The sequence below is a fragment of the Colias philodice genome, chromosome 14, assembly GCF_061535455.1.
Source record: "Colias philodice isolate Cphi_HAF_F1 chromosome 14, ilColPhil1 Martin Lab GWU primary, whole genome shotgun sequence".
In the NCBI taxonomy this organism is placed as follows: Eukaryota; Metazoa; Arthropoda; class Insecta; order Lepidoptera; family Pieridae; genus Colias; species Colias philodice.
The window spans coordinates 11,284,227-11,305,385 of NC_143099.1; the positions used below are offsets into that span (position 1 = coordinate 11,284,227).

General features: G+C 34.9%; 1 protein-coding gene across 1 annotated transcript; it reads left to right on the forward strand.

Annotated features, from left to right (window-relative positions):
• The first annotated feature begins 3,191 nt into the window (after positions 1-3,191).
• Positions 3,192-18,954, forward strand: LOC149483073 (uncharacterized). Its single transcript, XM_089703120.1, has 7 exons — positions 3,192-4,023; positions 4,210-4,310; positions 5,647-5,833; positions 6,241-6,300; positions 13,137-13,326; positions 18,502-18,682; positions 18,913-18,954. Exons 1-7 carry the CDS (start codon positions 3,192-3,194, stop codon positions 18,952-18,954), a joined length of 1,593 nt encoding a protein of 530 aa, XP_089559246.1.
• Positions 18,955-21,159: the final 2,205 nt, after the last annotated feature.

A 21,159-nucleotide genomic window follows, 5' to 3' on the forward strand; every position in this document is an offset into this window, starting at 1 on the left:
ATCGCGCGAGCGCCTGCGGATATTGCAAAACTCAACAACGCACTTACAACTTCCCTTGTGCTAAATTAACTTCGCACTGTTATTTATTGCAAAGCTATTTTTAACCTTATATGAACATGAGGGTTTGAAGACGGCATAGTACAATTAATATAAGTAACACGCTTGTTATACGGGTAAGAATGCAAAAAAGAGTTACTGTTTTCTTTTCTTTATGAATTTTGTTAGAAGTCAGTTTTTAATGACTTTTGGCTGTATGCTATTATTATTTAGTTTAAATACATAAAAATACTGTAATGTTAAAAGTTACGTGATCCTTTATAATCATTCTACAACTCAAGATTCTAAATCGAAAGTCAATTACATTAAAAATATATGAGTACATACAAATTCTATAATTATGTATATACAATCTAAGAATCAGCTTGAATTACATTTATAATATGAAAGCCTAGCTGTGCCCCGCGGTTTCACCTGCATTGCTCCGCTCCTGTTGGTCTTAGGGTGATGATATATAGCCAATTAACTTCCTCGATAAATGGGCTATCTAACACCGAACTAATTTTTCAAATCGGACCAGTAGTTCCTGAGATTAGCGCGTTCAAACAAACAAACTATTCAGCTTATAATATTAGTAAGTATAGATATTATAATACTGCAAGAGCATATTAAAAATTTTCAAATTAGATTTTAATCTCACATAACTATGCCATATTTCGAACTTAATTTCATATTCCGTATTACTTCCCAGAAATTCTACATAGGAAAATTTAATAATACATTTTCGTCCAATTGAATCGAACTCTAGTCCGTAGGCGTTTCATTTCTACTTATTACATCGACAATGCAAATTCCTTATCCAATTTGAATCCAGAAAAGTAAACAATATTAGTGCAGTATTCGTCATTTTAAGTAAAGGTAATATTTTAAAAAAATGTTTAATTTGGCACAAAAAAATGCACTTTTACTGAGAGATTTAAATATTTCTAGTATTTACTCAATAACCGATTCCAACGATACATTTCGAACTGTGTGATTTAAAACAATATAATATTATCTACTCGAAAAGCGGAAAAGTATTACCATAGATAATACAATGAATGCTACACGCCACGGCCATTACTTTTTTTACATTACTTTTTTCTACAAATCTAGTAAAAATCGTATAATATTCTTCACCCTCGCAAAGTTATTTATTAAGAAAAATAAGTCGTAATTACTGGAACGGTTATAAATAATATTCATAATAAAGTTTATTACGAACGGAGTAAACGTTTTAATTACAAATGAATCTCGACTGAAAAAGCGGAGTAATAAACGCTTTTAGAGCTAAATTATTCGTTAACCGCCATTAATAAACGAAAGGAAATGTTTCGTTATTACCAAGTATAATTCAAAGATGATTTTATTTAAAAGATTTCATTAATCCTTAAATGTTAGTAACCTTTGAAAGGACCTAAAAGCGACGCCATTTTAGTTTGTAAAACTTATTTAAAGTAACTCACAAAAGAAATCTCGACTAAGCGTTTCAATTTAGCAAAAGTCGTGAAAAATGACTCGCTAGAGGCTAACGTGGATTTATGGTGACGATATTAAAAACTGTTCTGCCAACGTGAATTAAGAGAGACATTTTCGTGTCTCTTATAAAGTGGGATTTATGGCTTGTTTAGTTTCTGTACTGTCCTTGAATTTAATGACTATGCAATAAAACTGAGATAATAATATAATAATGAATAAAATCTGTATATAAAAAAGTGTAGAGTAGAGTAGAGATATATAAATATTTAAAACTAAATAAAAATAGTAATTAACAATACATAACCGTTAAAATTAAATATCCTGCCGACCCATTAAAGATTTAATCTTCCAACCAACGCTTCTATTCTTCATTATAGAAGACTTTTATGAGAATAGAAAATATAGAGATAATTATCTACCTTTAAATATATACTTTTTATTTAAAATACGTATTTGAAAAATAGTAAAACTTATTTTGTGTAGGCTGGCAACAAATACATACGTCCATAGAAAAATAAAAAATAAAATCCATAGCGAATGCTTTCTTTTTTCTGAACGTGTGCTAAGCGCGCGGAGTTTAAATTTAGAATGCTTTTTTTTAATGTGGTTTTAATTTGGTCTTAGTTTTTTTCTCGACACGTTTGATAATTATTATTATTGTTGTTAGCGTTGTTATTAATACGTTAATGTATTTTTATGTGCGTGTTAAGTGATAATAGATTTTAGTTTTGTTTTTATATTGTGCAAATAATAATGTTCTGGATATTATCTGGCTACACGGTGACGTACAATATTTCATGTTAAAATTATTTTAGTATGATTTCTATTACTTATTGGTATTTGGTTATGATTGTGTTTGTTTCCCAAAAGCACTGTTTATTATTTGTATGTTATATCTATGCAATGTGATTTGAACATTAATTAATAATTGTACCTATGTCTTATAATTTCTTAATAGAAAATGAGTATCGAATCCTTATTACGACTTATTCTATTCTACGCAATATAATGTTACTTTTATATTTCTTCATTAAAATAAAATATTAATATAACATTTTCTTCATAAACTTTCCCCTCGCTAACATTTTAATTTAGGAAAATCACATGCTACACTAGGTCCACTTTGCTTAATGGAACTTTACAAAGTAAGCGACCAACTCAGTACTTTGTAAATTCATATTTTCGTTAATATCATCTTTATATTTGAGCGTTTTAAAATTCTGATCACGTTTTGAATAACGGTAAAAATTAATTTATCGTAAGAAGCGTCAGTATTGTAAATCCTCTGCTACAAATTGTGTCGGTTACTTGAGCGCCATTCAAATATAATTTAGATTAATTGGCCGCTTCCAAACTAAGAACTTTAAATTAAGGTCTGAGACAGCTTAGGGAGTTTACGAAATACCTTGGATTGAATACTGAAATCTCCCTTGAGGTTTTTTTTGTCTCCACGATTCGATTTCTTTTATTTCGTTGATTGAATTTTGGTGTAGGTATTTATTTTCTATGAAGCGTTTATATTGAAATGCGTAGCGATTTCAAGCAATGTTAACATTTTACAGCAATTTAACAATCGTATTATTTACTTATATATTTTTTTTTGTTTACAGATGCACAAGGAATAATCGAAAGAAAGCGCAGAATGCTATATTTAATACTTGCATAATACAGTCAAAATGCTGCACAGAAGTTCATCCTCCCGACGCAGGCGTGCTTCGAGAAGCGCGGCAACGTCGCCACAAACAAGATCTCCTCGACCATCTGCACAAACTTCAAGACGAGCATCTTTAGCTACCACAGAAACTGACGATGAACTCGAACCTCCACCACCACAAAGGAGTCCCAGAGCAAGTTTAGCTCCCGATGCAGCATTAGAGGGTTATCATCGCAGCCCGCGCCATTCTCTGGTCCCGGAAACAAGATCAGCCAGAAACTCAATAACACCAGAAACTGCTTTAATCAGAAATAGCCTCGCACCAAGCAGAAACAACTTAGGCGTTGAACAGGCGTATGGTTCACGTTTAAGCCTAAATCCACAAGATTTTAACCGATCGCCACGCAACAGTATTACTCCAGATGCAACCGCTAGAACGCCGCGACGAAGTTTAGTCCCAGAAGGTACGTCATGGAATCAACCGCGGAATTCCTTGGTACCAGATGTGGGGCGAAGTCCTAGACATTCTGTAGCGAGCATACAAATAGATCCAGCTCGTAATCAGAAAGAATTGGGGCCAAGTCCTAGGACGAGTCCGCGAGGGAGTATAGCTCCTGATGCCTTGAGAAAGGACTTTTCTGAATTGAACAGGACCCCTCGTGGTTCGTTAATACCTGATTGCCAAAGAAGCCCTAGAGGAAGTATCGCGCCGTCAGAACGTAGTGCAAGGGGTAGTTTGGTGGCTGGTGATATAGAAGCTGCGAGGGTCAGCCCGCGGGGAAGTTTGACGTTAACTTTTCAAGAACCTTTGGTTTCTAGAGAGAGGCGGGCAAGTGAAGATAGTCAGACAGCAAGTAAGTTATTTTTGCGATATTCACGTACCATAAATGCAATTTGCGTTACGAATTATAATCTTTATTATATTTAACTTGTGGGCAAATTAGTTCAACTCACTCTCATGTAAATTATGAAATTAAAAATAACAACAATTTGTGTTACAGGTCTTATACAATTTTTAATAAAATCTATATTTATTATAGATACTCGAGGACGAAGCGTGTCACCATACAGAGCATCAGTGGGAGGAAGACAGGCTCTGTCCGATACTGGATCGAGAAGAGCTTCCAGCTCTGTTAGTCAAGTTCGTATACTTATAATGTTCTCGTTTTATTTATTGTCTCTCAATTATTTAACTTTAACCTCTATTTGCAATTTAGATTTCAATTTTATCACTTCACTTCACATAACTTTTATGTTCATATTATTCATATTCGGTTATTTCCATCCTGCACATTTATTGCATAAGTTTAAAGATAATATTATTGCACGCCTCATAAGCGAAGCGTTGAGGTGGGTACTACTGTCACTTCGCGCAAAACATCTGATTTTTCAAACTTAAAATGTCTTTATGTATCATACATTGCACTTGTAAGATAATACATACACACACATATTAAGAAAAAACACTATTTTTAACGTTCATGATATTTTTTATGTCATTTTTGTTATTTAAACTAGTTAAAAAACAGTTTAAAAAAGTTCTGTCTTGGACGTCCGTGTGTCTGTATGTGCGGATCCTTTTTCTTGTTAACACGATAGCGACCGAAATACTTTACTAATCGAGTCTTTTTTTTTCTCTTACGCTTGAGTATGCTCAGGAATAGAACCCTTTCATTTTTCAGGGTCTGATTCGATGTGGTTTAATTGTTATTAAATAAACAAACATAATAATTAATAAATATTTATTAAAAAAAAATTATGGGGCGTGCACTTTTGGATTTTCCAAATTATTTTTATACTGTAAAGACGATAATCGTCAAAAACTTCAAAATTCGATAAAACTATTTTTCTGGCTTCGTGCAATGCAATAACAAGTAAAAGTCCCTTATTTCTATTTTTTCCTATCCATATATCGACTGACCGGTTGGCTTAGTAGGTAGTTGCCCTGCCTTCAAAGCCAGAGGTCGTGGGTTCGATTCCCACCCGGGGCAAATATTTGTGTGATGAACATAGATATTTGCTCTGTGTCTGGGTGTTAATTATCTATATTATACATATAAGAATTTTTAAAAAATGTTTATCAGCCATCTGGTTTTCATATTATCACAAGCGAAAGCTTAGTATGGGATCAGATCATACCGTGTGTGAAAATTGTCCTGAAATATTTTTTTATTTATTATTTATTTATACATTACTAGCGTTCCGCCCGCGGTTTCACCCGCGTTTTCAAAGAAAAACCCGTTCCCGTAGGATTTCCGGGATAAAACCTATCTTATGTCCTTTTTCGGGTATCAAAATATCTCTATACCAAATTTCATGCAAATTGGTTTAGTAGTTAAGGCGTGATTGAGTAACAGACAGATAGACAGAGTTACTTTCGCATTTATAATATTAGTATGGGTTCCATCCAGATAAACTCTAAAAAAACTAATCTAATTCTAAAACTCTTATCTCAATTAAAATTTAATTTCCCTCAGGTATCAGGTGACGAACAGCGTCGTCTGTGCGGCGAGCACGCCAAGTACAGCGAGCGAACTGGTCTGGGGCTCGGGGTGGGACTCACTACGTACGGCTCTGTCGCTTATCAGCTGAAAGACGCGAACATGGAAGCTTCTGGAACCGTGGACTTTGTGTGCAGAGCCGCTAAGATTATGAATAGGACTAGTGAGTTTATTTTGCTATTTCTACTGGTGAAAAAACCGGTTTTCTAGTATTTAGAAGTATCTTCATATTATAATTAAGTAGATATCTATCTAATCTCTAAGAATTTTGGATAAGAACGCCTTAAGCCATAATACGTCTTTAAATAAAATATGTGCAATTGGTAAGCAATAATTTTTAACATGGTTTGAATATTTTGTATTTCTTTGTATTTCATATTTAAATTCATTTATAGATTTATTATTTTTATTTTAATATGCCAAGCTAAGTGCATCAAATTATATTTAACTATTGATTATTATTTATTATTTCTATTTTCAACAAAGTTGTATTTCTATTAATCCATCAGTCCCCGGGTCGATGGAATATTAAAATGACATGGCATTAAATAATTAAGTTTTTTGTTTCAGTTGTAATGACGGTGTTCCTGGCTTGTCTATCCACGCTACCTGTTATTATGTTGATTATGGGTAAGTAAAACTGCTATTTTTAGTATAGTTATTTAATGGATTCATTTCATGCTTAAAGTAAAGTACAATTTTTTTTATTCGGGTTATTATAAAAATAAAATTATTTCACATAACGTGAAAAGCAGTCTTAAAAATTGCTTGAGCAAAATTTTATAGACAAAATATATCCATTCGAACATGTACATACTATTAAAATCATAACACAAACTTACAAAAAATACCTTAAAGATATAGAATATAGGGAGGTACTAAAACCTAAATCAAATATAGAATCGTAGCAAATAGTTGACATCCATGTAGAGACCCCTTAAGCTTAAGCTTGACAATATCAAATATTAGTACCAAACAATTATATTTATATACTGAAGTATTTGTATATTTTTAGACACAAACGATACAATATTTGTGTATTGCTTCAACACTTATATAAATACTAGCGGTCCGCCCCGGCTTCGCCCGTGGTACATATGAAAAATAGATGTTGGCCGATTCTCAGACTTATCCGATATGCACAGAAAATTTCATGAGAATCGGTCCACCCGTTTCGGAGGAGTATGCAGACTAACATTGTGACACGAGAATTTTATATATAAGATTTAGATATGATTCGTCGAGTTCGAATTAATATTTTGAATACGAGTTATCTGTAATGAGAGATTGCCAAGAAATTATTAGCACCTGGAATTCTATTGAAAACTTAATAAAACAAAAAACACTGACTAATTTTCTAAGATTGATTGCCTTAATTAACCATATTTTAGTATTTTCTCGGTTATATTTTATAAGAGTACTATTTATAAAATTAGTATAGAGTCAGCATTTAACAAATAAGTAGGTATCATTTAAATATTCAAGAATTTAAAACAGATTTAGTGACATATCACACTAGCGGATTGCGAGCGGTTTCAAAGCGGAGCGGGTGCGCAACGAATACGTTGCGGGCGCGCAACGAACACGCCGCGGTTGCGCAGCGAATTCGTTGCGGACGCGTCATTTTGTATACTCTCGCACAAAAGCCAGCCCTTCCGCCTTGCCTAACTTCCATTCAATATTTCCATCGTTTCTGTAGCACTCAATTTTTTAACCGTACTGTGGAAATGCACTTACTTAACAGTTAACTAAAGATGTAATAACAACTGGAGTTGTTAAAAAAAGGTGCTATAAAATTGAATTACTAGGACTTTTAGAATGTACCATACATTCCAAAAGTATGTAACGACTGACCAGTATAATCTCTCCCATAGCAACGTATGTTATAAAGAGATTTTGTGAACCTAATTATGAGCAAAGTGATAGTGAGTTGCTGGTTGCTTGATAAAATTTTCTATTCACTGCTATTTATCTAATAATAAGATAGCCCTGTTTTAGTTAAGGAGCTTTAACATTTATTTCACTAATGAACTTTCTTAATGAGCAATTAAGTTATCTGATTGCATTTCGACCAAGATTTAATAGATACAAGATAAAAAGTAAAACAACTAAAACCCAACTACGACAAAAAACGACGCTGAAAAAGTATAAAACAAAAGTTAAATTGATGAACTAATAAAGAAGCTATGAACGAAAAGATGTGAATTATATGCAATCAGCCCATGAATACAGGTAAAGTCACAAGCAAATGCTAGTAATATATATATATATATATATATTCAAAATGTGCAAGTAAAAGGCTTTCAAATGATACCAAACACGGCATATTTATCTTAACTTTATTTTTTTACGCTGTATGTTTTGTCCGCTAGAGGGCGCCACATTAGATTTTGTAAAACCCCATATAGCCTATAACCAGCGGACAATTAAGACGCTTCTAATGATATGTCATTTGTCGAATTCTGATAAGTAGTTTAGAAGTTACGAGGGAACAGATGAACATACATACATACAAACATACATATATACATACATACATACATACATACATACATACATAGCCTGTCAAAATCATAACCCTCCTTTTGCTTTGCCGTAGTCGGGTAAAAACAATACCCTAAACATTAACATGTTATGAAACTCGTAAAAAATAATGATCTCATAATTATTATACTATCACAAGTTATAAGTAACAACCAGCACGGATTCCATTTTGTTAATGAGTGTACATGACTGCGACGTAAACGTTGCGCATCTGCCACGCGTCCGCAACGAATTCGCTGCGCAACCGCAACGTATTCGTTGCGCACCCGCTCCGCTTTGAAACCGCTCGCAATCCGCTAGTGTGATATGTCACTTAAATCGCGATTCATTATTTATTTTACTAGACTTACTAAAAAGTAAACATTTGAAGATATCAATATTATAAGAATGCATGAATGTGTGTCATGACTATAAAAATTATGACTATGTGTAATTCATGCATTAGTTCATAATTGTATTTACAAGACGAATTGAAAACTAAAATATACTGTATTCCTGCTACTCAATTATAGTTTGAATTAATTTCATTCGTATCGAATAACGTGTATTAACCTTGAAATCAAGGAACGGTCGTCATTATAATTAAATTAAGTAACAATTATACTTCAAGTCCTAAACTTTATTATTAAAACAGTAGTGAGAAGAGTCAAAAAGAAAGGTTAAGAATTGAGGAATAGATATTATAAACAATTTGTTTCCTTTTGAAATTCAATGAATTATTTTGAACATTAAAAAGCTTAAGAATGACAAATACAGGTCTAACGTTTTAAATACTTAAAAACGAGCGAGCGAGCACGTAGCCTCGTTGTAGCTTCATTACCTATATTTCTTACCCACTAATAGCAATCAAACAAAAGAAAATACTTAACATAAATACTCTTTTGTACACAATAAAGAAGAAGAAACCTACAGCAATTTTCTTCAAGTACTAAACCCTCCTTACATAAAACCTTTGTCAAGGAACACCTACGGCAGTTATTTTGAGAATTCTATTTGGCCGAGCAATTCTTAAATATTTAAGTATTTGGTACGGCCGCGGCGTGTAATCGATTTTGTGAACAATTGCCGAGGAACTATGGTCGTAGTTATTTATTTATTTATTTATTCACACATATCAAATACCATTACAGGATTTCCTAATGCGGTACTGACTTAAAACTATAGATGTTATACATATATATTAAACTAATACTACTAATACTTATACTAACAACTTAAACTAATAACTTACAACCTACTAAAAGAACATACAATTAACACAATCCAATAATAACAATATAATTAATAACAAATGACATAAAGAAGAACCTTTGTTAATTCACCCAACTTGCATGTAAATATATCCACTCTCCCATGGAGGTCATTAAGAACCCGGAGCGCTCGAACAAGAGAAGACTTCGCGAGCAGCTTGGTTCGTGCTTGAGGCACGCAGAATAGCGGGGGTCTGTGGCGCTTCTCAATGTACTTGTCCGGCACACATAGAGAGAGGGATTGGAGTACTCCAGGGTTATGCGCATATCCCCTCAATAACTTTATTAAATATAGCGCTATGGAGAACTCCCGTCGTACCCTCAGTTCATTGTATCCTACCATACCCAAAATGAATAGTGTAGGATACATTAACGGGTAAAAGGGGTACACCCCATACAGCTTAAAATAAAGATATCTAATGTATTTGTTCTGGACCCGCTCTAACATTACATTGTATTTATCTTCGTGTGAGGACCAGACAACTGAATTGTGCTCCATGTGACTGCGTATTAACGCATTGAAGAGCACTTTTATCGTTGCAATATTTGTAAAATCTTTTGTTTGGCGCAGAAGGAATCCAAGGTTTTTGTAAGCCTTTTTACATATGTTTGTGATGTGCTCACGAAACATCAGGTCCGGCGTGAAGTAAACCCCTAAGTCGCGCACCTTATTCACCCGTTGAATAGGAACGGATCCAAGCGAGTAGGTGTGTTTTATATTTTTATTTGCACGAGTGAAACTAACTACAGAGCATTTTGCTATATTGAAATATAGCTTATTTCGCAGACTCCATTCGAATATATTTCGTAAGTCACTTTGTAGACGCTCGCAGTCCGCCTCCTCATTTATTCGTAGAAAAACTTTCAAGTCATCGGCAAATAATAGGCACTGACTGTACTCCAGGACATCCGGTAAGTCGTTAATCATTAAAACGAACTCCAGAGGACCGAGATTACTGCCTTGACTTACGCCAGATGTCGTTAGGTAGGGGTCGGACTCACACCTTTTGAACGAAACATATTGCTGCCGGTCTTGCATATAAGATGCCCAGAATTGCAAGAATTTCGGTGTGCATCCTACTTCTGCCAACTTCCTCAATAAGACATCATTGTCGACGGTGTCAAATGCTTTTTGGAAGTCCAGGTATACTACGTCTACCTGTACTCCTGCATCCACCGCCGGTACTAAGTTAGCCATAAGATTGAGCAAGTTAGTGGAAGTACTACGCGCAGGCCGAAACCCATGCTGTGCATCACAGAGCTGCCCTGATACCTGTTCGTACATCCTGTGCTGTATAGCGGCTTCAAAAACCTTTGCAGGTGTTGAAAGTACTGCAACAGGCCTGTAATCTTGAACGCATGCACTCACTTTACCCTTGGGCACCGGTACCACCCGCGTAATTTTCCATTGCCTTGGGAACATATTTGCATTCAAACAGGCATTGAAAATATGCAATAACGGTTCGGCCAGCACTCGAGAACAATCTTTAAAAATAAAAGCGGGTATCCCATCCGGGCCAGCTGAACGCTTCGGTTTCAACCGTGTTAGCGCCTTCCTTACATCGGCAACGGTGAGAGCGTTGAGACTTACGCGCGCGCTGCTGGCTCCGCACTGACTAGCTACCTGCGTATCGAGAAGTGGCCGTTCTTTGTTATAAACAGTTTTAAAAAAGGCTGCGAATTCATCAGCACACTCAGCATCCGTTAGAGGTATCCCTTCTTTCATTATAACATTGGCCTTATTTGACGAACCACGTCTCGATTTTATATACTGCCAAAATTGATTTGGGTCCTTAGTAAATTGATTTTGAATTTTATTTATATGTGCTTTATAAGCATCATCAATGTTATTTTTTACTATTTTTCGATACGCTGAAAATTCTCTGTAATCACATTCTAACTTTGTTGTTTTATATTTTTTGTGTAGAAAATACTTAGTTTTAATATTGTTTATTAAGTCAACAGTGTACCAATCTGGATAATGATATTTGGAGTTGGCCTTTTTTACTGTTGTTTTAGGAACACACTCCTCTAATATATTGTTTAGTATCAGATAAAAATAATTTAAAATATTATCAATATCATGCATCTTATACAGGGCGCTCCAATCGACAGACATAATCCTAGTGTATAACGAATTATAGTCTGCTTTGTAAAAGTTCCACTTCGGCCGCAAGTTATGATCTCTAGTGTGAACCGGCCGGCGAGTGTCGGACGGCGGGCGCGACGGGGGCGACGGGGGCAAGGCTCAGTTATTTCAATTGAATGGAAAAAGTTTCTTCAAAGAGAATAAACTGTTTTGTGATTTTTATTTATTTGTTCGTTTTAGATGTCTCTATGTTTTAGTTTTCACGTCTGTTGATTTGTTAATTCTTGTTTTAACGGTCAAACTAAACGCTTTTAAAAGCTACTAGATCATCCAAATAAATTGAAAATTAATTTTCACTGTCATTTATGAATATAATATACATGCAGCCGATTATTATATAAAAATACATTTTCTTTTATTCATACTTCCATTTAACCTATTTATCATCCTTACGAGCAACACATAGTTATTCTACAGGAAATGTGTCCAAAACATAGCATTATATTATATCGAATGAAACACGTCAAGCGAAATATGACCCCTCGTTTTCATATTAGTTACGGGCCTGTCAAATGTTCCATCCAAACTCGAATAAATCTTTAAAACTGTCAACCTGCATAGTGTCTGGTTGTCAGGTTGTCAATCATGAGTGATGCACCTACCTACACATATATAGTTGCATATTTTTGTGTTATAATAAAGAGTAATAATAGTTAAATTTATTTCTCCCAATTACAATTTAAAAACATACATAAGAAATGTGTATGTTAATCAAAATTGACATTGTATTATACGGTTCGTAAATTATATAGTTTTATCTTACATAGAGATTATTTTCTTAGATTATCCCGTGAAGAGAAATCTTTATGTAGCAATCCGTTTTACAGTCGAAAAAACAATTCAATTTCTGACTGCAATAAAATTAACAAAGCAAACGACAAAATCTGAGAATCTCCGGCGTGTTATTTCAACTTTAATAATTCAAGATGAGCCAACTTCTTAACAAGAGTAGAATAAAATATTCACGAGGAAATCATTTAAGCAATTATTTGATTAAAATTGACGCGGCAATTCTTGGATTTAGTTCTTTTCTTTGGGGTTGTAAATGCTATTATTTTAGTTAGAGAATAAAGTCGTTTTATTGTACTTTAGAAATTAAAGATTTTTAACGGTTTTTAACGCGATTTATTCATTTTACTATTTTCTTGACATTTCGCAAACTTTGCAGCGAGCGTGGTCATGGGGAGACAGATGTTATACGTCTTGACGGTCATTCAAAAATTTTTATTTGTAAACTACCTCCACCTATTTCTCCGTAGTTGATAATATATTGTGGAGTATTTTTCCGGGTGTTGACAGTATTGGCCTATCGTGTAATCAAACACTAGAAAATACTATGTTTTATTGTATTTTCAAATTGTACAGACAGGTTAGACAAAACACACAAAATATCAAGATAACTTTTATATTATCAGCGTGGGATGATATTATGAATTAATCAAGAGATAGTTTTATTATTACGGGTGTAACTGTACAAAATAAAAGCAAATTGATCCTAAATAACAATAATCCATCTATCTTAGGAGTGCAATACATCCGCGACTGCCCCGCCGAGCCCCGCTTGCCAGTGTACATGGTGGTGGGGGGCGCGGCGGGCGGCGCGGGGCTGAGCTGGCTGCTGTGGGCGCAGCTCGCCGGCCGCAGCAGCACCGCGCCCGCCAGCGTGCCCGAGCGGGTCGTGGCGTATACGCTTACCGTGTTTCTGATGGGCTGGTGAGTTAAGTATATAAATTGATGTGTTTTTCAGGTTTATTGAAGTGGAACTTCTTTAGGCGCGTTGAGAGTAAAATTTAAAGGTCGGGTCATGGCAATAAGTAAGGCGATTTTGGTATCTTTGAATCTTGTCAAAGAAATTACACTTCTGACACGTATGCTCAGCATACGTGCTCTTTTTTTTAATCATATCTTGGTTCAATAGAAACAGAGCAACAATAAAAAATGTTTCAGAAGCGGAAAATATTTTCTTTGCAAAGCACACGAAGTTGCGTGGGTCAGCTAGCAAACAAGAAATGTACTTACTTCTTTTTCTATCAGAATTTTAAGGCATTTTTCATTTCATTTCAGCTTTTCATTTTATGAACAACTAGCTTTCCGCCTGCGGCTTCGCCCGCGTTTTCAAAAAAAAACCCGCATAGTTCCCGTTCCCGTGGGATTTCCGGGATAAAACCTAGCCTATGTCACTCAGAAATGATGTAGCTTTCCAACAGTGAAAGAATTTTTCAAATCTGCCAAGTAGTTTCGGAGCCTATTCAATTCATACAAACAAACAAACAAACAAAAAATCAAACCTTTCCTCTTTATAATATTTGTATAGATGTATAGATGTAGGTATAGATAATATACTCCTATAGAAGCGGAAAACTTCCGTAACTTAACTTTGACACACATCTATACTAATATTATAAAGAGGAAAAGTTTGTAAGTATGTATGTAAGTATGTATGTATGTATGATTTTCACGCAAAAACTACTGGACCGATTTCAAAAATTCTTTCACCATTAGAAAGCTGCATCTTTACTGAGCAACATAGGCTATATTGCATTTTCAAAAAAATTAGAGATCCTTACCAAAAATGCAATAATGTAACCCAAGGTGTAAAAAAATCCTCAATAAAACTTCTGTCATCGCGTGCGCTGCGGAATCTATTGAAGATAGAACAAAAAAATGTTCTACAGTATTATAGAATGGATCAATATCTACAAGAAAGTCCGCGATACCATATGTCCATCTTCAGTAGTTATGTTACTACAACAACTTTTTTACGTTTTCAAAGTAAATAGAAGTGCCGACAGTAATCCAACCATGTTATCCATACACATATATTAATCCTTATCCCATTAAATGATGTTTTATTATAGACTGTTTCAATACCAGCAAAATACTTTTTAAATGAAAAGAATTGGATATTCCATTCAAAAGATATAACGAATTTAAAAGTGTCAATCTACAGAAAATAGTAGGTATACTGTTCGAGCAGGCCGTAGTGCGGGGGTCACGGAGGAATTCTACCAATATGCGTCTTGACGGAACACAGTGGGGTTTTGGTCGGTAGGAATCCGACATAACCCACGGCCCCTCCCCTGGAGGCCGTGGGTATCTATGAAAGATTTCCCCACTAAAACAAAAAAAAAAAGGCCGTAGTGCGGGACGGGGTAAAGGTGATTTTCATGTGATTAAAAATTAAACCTATAGTCCGACCTATAGTAGACTTTTCACTGTAAAGATATCGCTATCTATGCGGGTGAAACCGCAGGGCATTGCTAGTCAATTTATAAAATTGATTGAGATTGCGTTCATTGTAGTACTACAAAATGAAGCAGGCCAAAGGTTAAAGGTTGTTATAGACCCTAAGTCACGTAAGGAATTCGATAAGACAGGATTATGTGGGGCGTACCGTCAGTGTGGATTATAGCAGACATGGGTTACACCTTTCTATCGATTTGAACCTTTGGATGTTGTTAAATTTTATTATTCATACGGAATATCATTATGCATTTATAACTGAGACGTTACCTACGTTAGAAGATTGCTTTGGACGTGTGAAATATTCTAAAGGCTGATTTTTCAATCCTTGGTTAAAACTTATTCGTCGAATAATGTAGGTATAAAACTACCAATTTAAAAACGTATTCTAATTGCCCGTATTTGACAGTTTACGTGACATTTTAATATTATTGTGTAAAACTTTATTTGACGGATAAGTTTTATCCAAGCATTGAAAAATCGGCCCTAATTGTAATAACTAATAATATGCCATTTTGTATTTGTTTACTTCGAGAGATTAACTACTTTCTTATAAAGGACAATGCCAGATTTAGTGTGGGAAGTGGCGTCATTTTTATTTTTAGGACGGCCATCAACCAAACCCTGTTTTTTACAAAATGGTATAATAAACCGAACTTACTTTGACATGTATACTTCTAAACTCAGACTGAAATTACAAAGATTCTATAAATAGCAACAAATTTTTCAAAGAACTAAAGCTATCAAATTCAAAAACGTTATCACATTACCATATACATAATACAATTAACATCAAAGCTGCTCCACAACCTTTGACGTATAATTAAATTTGTTAGCATAGAACATACCGGCATTTTTGCCTCCTGTAATTGGTACATTCCCGGGGGATCATTGAACATTTTATTGTCCTTTAGATGGGTATCATCTTAAAGCAGTATTATTTCCAGTGTAGGAAAGTGATGGCGCTAGATGACCTTTATAGCGCTGTCATTTTTCCATGCTGGAATTAATACTGCTTTATACCATCATGGTATAAAGGTAATTTGTTTGATTAGGAACGTCTAGGAGTTGTAGAATTAGTTGTAATCTTATATTATGACTTTTAGTGGACATTATTCTTAATTGGAAGTTTAGTAACGAGCATTCTATGTGATAAAGTTTTTAATTCAATATAAAATTATTACATTAAATTACTTTTTTTTATAAAATAATGAATATTGACATTTTATAACTGTGCAAAGTACATTTTAACAAAAAATAGTTATTTCGAAAATCAATCGACATAAATCTTAGAACTAACATGTTAAATCAATATCTAAACAAATCTAACAAAACCATTTCAAAGTGATTAAATACATACGCAGATACTCACACATGCATACTCTCTATATTAAATTAATAGACTACAGAAGTACACTAAGCGTTTAACTAAACACGAATTAAACAATGAACGTATTACTAATATTATCTAGTTGGGCGAAAATTGAATTCTCTAACTCGATTAGTATTTGCTCTAGATCTCGTATTGCTAAGTTTGAAGCCCCATTTGAATAAAGCTTCAATTTACAAGACAATCTCAACCTACTTCTGCTGTGGAATATTGTGAAATATAATAATCTATGTAATAGCAGCTGGTTAGATCAGCTGTTTCATTAATAGCCTAAACTTGTGATTAAATAGTTAAGGCATTTCATTAAATGACGTTTAATTGACGAACTGAATGATATCCAGCCGTATCGTTGAATCTTTAGCAATGGTAATTCTACAAAACTTTAATAAAAAAATATCCCTTTATGCTAGTTGTTGATTGATTCATAAATAATTTGTGTATTATTTATTTAAAATAATTTCAAATCGATTTTCAGACTGTTTGATAAGTTAGGTATATACAGAACATCAATAGATATTAATATCTACTATAAGAATAAATAATGAGTCTATTTAAAATCTAGCATTTGTTATCTAAATAATATATTAAAATCAAGTTTTTATATTATGATTGTTTATCTCACTGCAAGTTCTCTTGGGAGTCGTTCAATTAGGTCACGTTCGCTTCGAGGTCTCCAGTCTCCATCCCTGTTGAAATATGACGTTGATGCAGTATATCGTCAGAATAGGGTTTAGTAACGTAAGTGATACTACCTATTCAGTTAAATTAAATCGTTTGTGTTATATGACTGAATGTTGTGAAAAACTTTAACATCATGACTACGTAAGACAAGAAATAAATCAGTGTAGCATACGGTGGCCTACAGGCCCCTTTATTTTCTCTGAAAAAAAGGAGCGTGTGTCCGAGCATGACAGAAGTGAAACTTCTTTGGCAAGATGAAAAGGTACAAATATTGTCGCCTTACGCATCATGGCAATAACATGACGGTATTGCCATGATGCGACCTCGAAAATTTACTCTCAACGCGCGTTGAAGGTTTACTTCAAAAAAATTGTTTATCTGTAAAGTCAGTTTACTGACGATAGTTGAACGTGACAACGTCTTAAGGCCGATTGTGCTTCTTTGTCACTCGTTACGCGCTCTCGATTGCACTTCAAGCCTTACGGAACGCCTCAGAGCGAGGTAACGCCGCATGAGTCATGTTTTTTCGTGCGTGCAGCCGGCTTTATCGAATTATAAGACGTTGTCACGTCAAAAGTAGTACCTACTCACAGAACAGTTTCGAAAAAACTGCTTTTACTACGTAATAAATAAAAAACATTGTTGGAAATGTCCACTTGCAAATCAACACAAACATTTCAAATAAATAATTTATCCCTATTAATAAATCTGATTCATCATAAAATACCAAAAGCAAGCAAAATGAGCACTCATGTAAACCAAATACAAATAGAATTAGGGATGAGATTGAAGGACAGGAACGTCGGCCGGAAATTCACAACCCCGTGTGAATCCATCATCGGAAATGTGTAACGTAATATGGAAATTTACTGTGGAGTGTTTTGGGAGTTTACGTTTTCAGTTGTTTTCTTTTAGTGCGTATGAAAATGTGTTATTGTGGTAGATGTTTACAATTTCTTTGTTTATGTATATTATGTAAACATTTGATTTACTCTTAGTAGACTGCTGCTGAGTGCTACAGGAATTTACTTTTGAGTACTTTAATGAAATGTAAATACTTGTTTGTATATCGCGAACACAAGTACAAATGCACAAAGATGTTATCGTATTCGTATTAGTTATCTAGTGTTGTAATATTTGTTCTTACAAAGCTCTGAATTCATTCACCTTGATATGACTTTAATTGATAGATAACTGATAAAAGGTAACTTAAAACATTAAGGCTAGGCACAAACGGGTCGCCGATCACATCCACCGGTGGCTATTGCGTGTTTCCACTGTGCCAGAAGCGCGCAATACTTTGCGTGAATACTTTGTAGCGAGTGCGGTTGACACCGCATACGGTGCGTCTTAATATGAAAAAGCGTTAAGTGGCTGTCGCTAGCCAACAGTGGCTGTGGCCGATAGCCCGTTTGCGTCGACTTTAAAATTTGTAATATTTGAGCCGTCCTTCTTAAAGTATTCCTTTGACGTGGACAGATTACTTTTTAGTAATTAATAAAATAATAAAACCTTACCTAATCCGCTCGAAGGAAGGGGAAATGAAGCGCAACCCAAAAAAAAATTGTGTCCAGGTTTGCATTCGGCAACTACTGGACGCTCGGCATCATGTGGCCGGACTACGCGCCCACGCTGTTCGAGCCCAACCAGTGGTGCCACCGCACGCTGTACGTGTTCGCGCTCACGCAGCTCGCCGTGCTGTGGGGCGTGCTGGCGCTGCTCGTGCTGCTGCTGCTGGCGCTCGTCGTGTGCCAGGTGGGTGGTACGATTGGGATTGGATTTGTGTTGGTTTTACATGTATTTCTGATGTAAAACCTGTACAAGTATTTTCTGTGGTTTTGTCAGATTTTATGCTAACATGACGTATTTATTTCAGAAACGTTTATTTTTTCGGCTATGAAAATGATTGATGCGCTTTTTTAAAGAAAGCAATTTGTAAGAAAACAATTGTTGGTAAAAAAAAATATTTTGGCACTTGTTCTTAGGTATTCGGTTGCGGGTGGCTGGGCCCGGGCCGCTACAAGTAGCAGCGGCGCAGCGTGGTGCTGGAGCTGTGGCACCGCAACATCAACAACACCATGGACGTGGCGGGCGCGCTGCTGCCGCTCGCCGGCGCCGCGCGCTCGCAGCTCGCCGTGCACGTGCGGGAGGTGGGTGTGCACAGCACACAGCACACAGCACACAGCACACAGCACACAGCACACAGCACACAGCACACAGCACACAGCACACAGCACACAGCACAGCACACAGCACACAGCACACAGCACACAGCACACAGCACACAGCACACAGCACACAGCACACAGCACACAGCAGTCAGCACACAGCACACAGCACACAGCACACAGCACACAGCACACAGCACACAACACACAGCACACAACAGTCAATATCGCTAACATTTCCACTATCAATGTTACTAACATTTCCACTATCACTGTCGCTAACATTTCCACTATCACTGTCGCTAACATTTCCACTATAAATATTACTAACATTCCACTATCAATATCACTAACGTTTCCACTATAAATATTATTAACATTTCTACTATCAATATTACTAATATTTCCACTATAAATATAATTAACATTTCCACTATCGATATTACTAACATTTCCACTATCAATATTACTAACATTACCACTATAAATATTACTAACATTTCCACTATAAATATTATTAACATTTCCACTATCAACATTACTAACATTTCCGCTATCAATATCACTAACGTTTCCACTATAAATATTATTAACATTTCTACTATCAATATTACTAACATTTTCACTATCAATATTACTAACATTACCACTATAAATATTACTAACATTTCCACTATAAATATTATTAACATTTCCACTATCAACATTACTAACATTTCCGCTATCAATACCACTAACATTTCCACTATAAATATTATTAACATTTCCACTATCAACATTACTAACATTTCCGCTATCAATACCACTAACATTTCCACTATAAATATTACTAACATTTCCACTATAAATATTATTAACATTTCCACTATCAACATTACTAACATTTCCGCTATCAATACCACTAACATTTCCACTATAAATATTATTAACATTTCCACTATCAACATTACTAACATTTCCGCTATCAATACCACTAACATTTCCACTATAAATATTATTAACATTTCCACTATCAGTATTACTAACATTTCCACTATCACTGTCGTTAAAATTTCCACTATCACAAGAAAAAGAAGAGACGGGATGAAGCCATTCATTTATTTTTTTTAATAATTAATACACATTTGTTATTATTTCTACGAATCGCTGTAACAAAAAAGGCGATCCTGTATACTTAATCATTTTAAAATTGTTATTCAGATTTCAACTTTACCATATTTTTTGTCTGTATGTAAACTCGCTTTCCTTCCCATGCCGTAACATTCAAAATTTATTTATGCAGATAATGAGATAGACGGCAGAATTACTTACGAAATAATAATATTAGTACATAGGTATCTTTTACTTAATTAGAGTAAGTATTCGTGAAGCACCAATTCCAGAAGCATTTCAATCCCAATGGTTATAATGTATGTATGTTGGTCAAATATCGGAAATCAAACAGAAGACTTTGAAGTTCCTCAAGTTTAATTAGTAATTCTAGCCAGTACGGAATTATTCAGTTTATTTGCTTTGCCTTCCATATTAACTATATGCTCAATGAAACTTAAAATAACTTCGAGAATCTGTTTTTGCTATAAAAAATAATTTAGAATTCCTTGACAATGATGTGTAATGTGTAGCATAAACACCAGAATAACATGTCATAATTAAGCTAGAAATACTTAATTTTGTTCGCCTTCGAGTGAAACCGCGCGGCACAGATAGTATTAAAATAAAACTTGATTCTACAATATTCTAATATACATATCTATATTGTTTACCTTTTTTTTAATAATCCACCGTTATTGAAATCGAAACAGCGCGGCAACGTCGCGTGAGCCGCAAATTATGCGTTAGTCGTGCGTTGCGACGCGGTTGCCGCTCCGTGAACAGTTTCGATTGTTTTTACGCAGGATGCAAGGACTCGTCTTGCAATCGTCATAAATGAAAGTGTGCGCATCACGTGCTCATTACATGCCACTTGAACATGGGAATGTTGCAATTAGTTTTCAACCGATTAAAAAAGGAGGGTTCTCAATTGTCCTGTATTTTTTTAGGGTTTATTACATCATAACTTTCGTC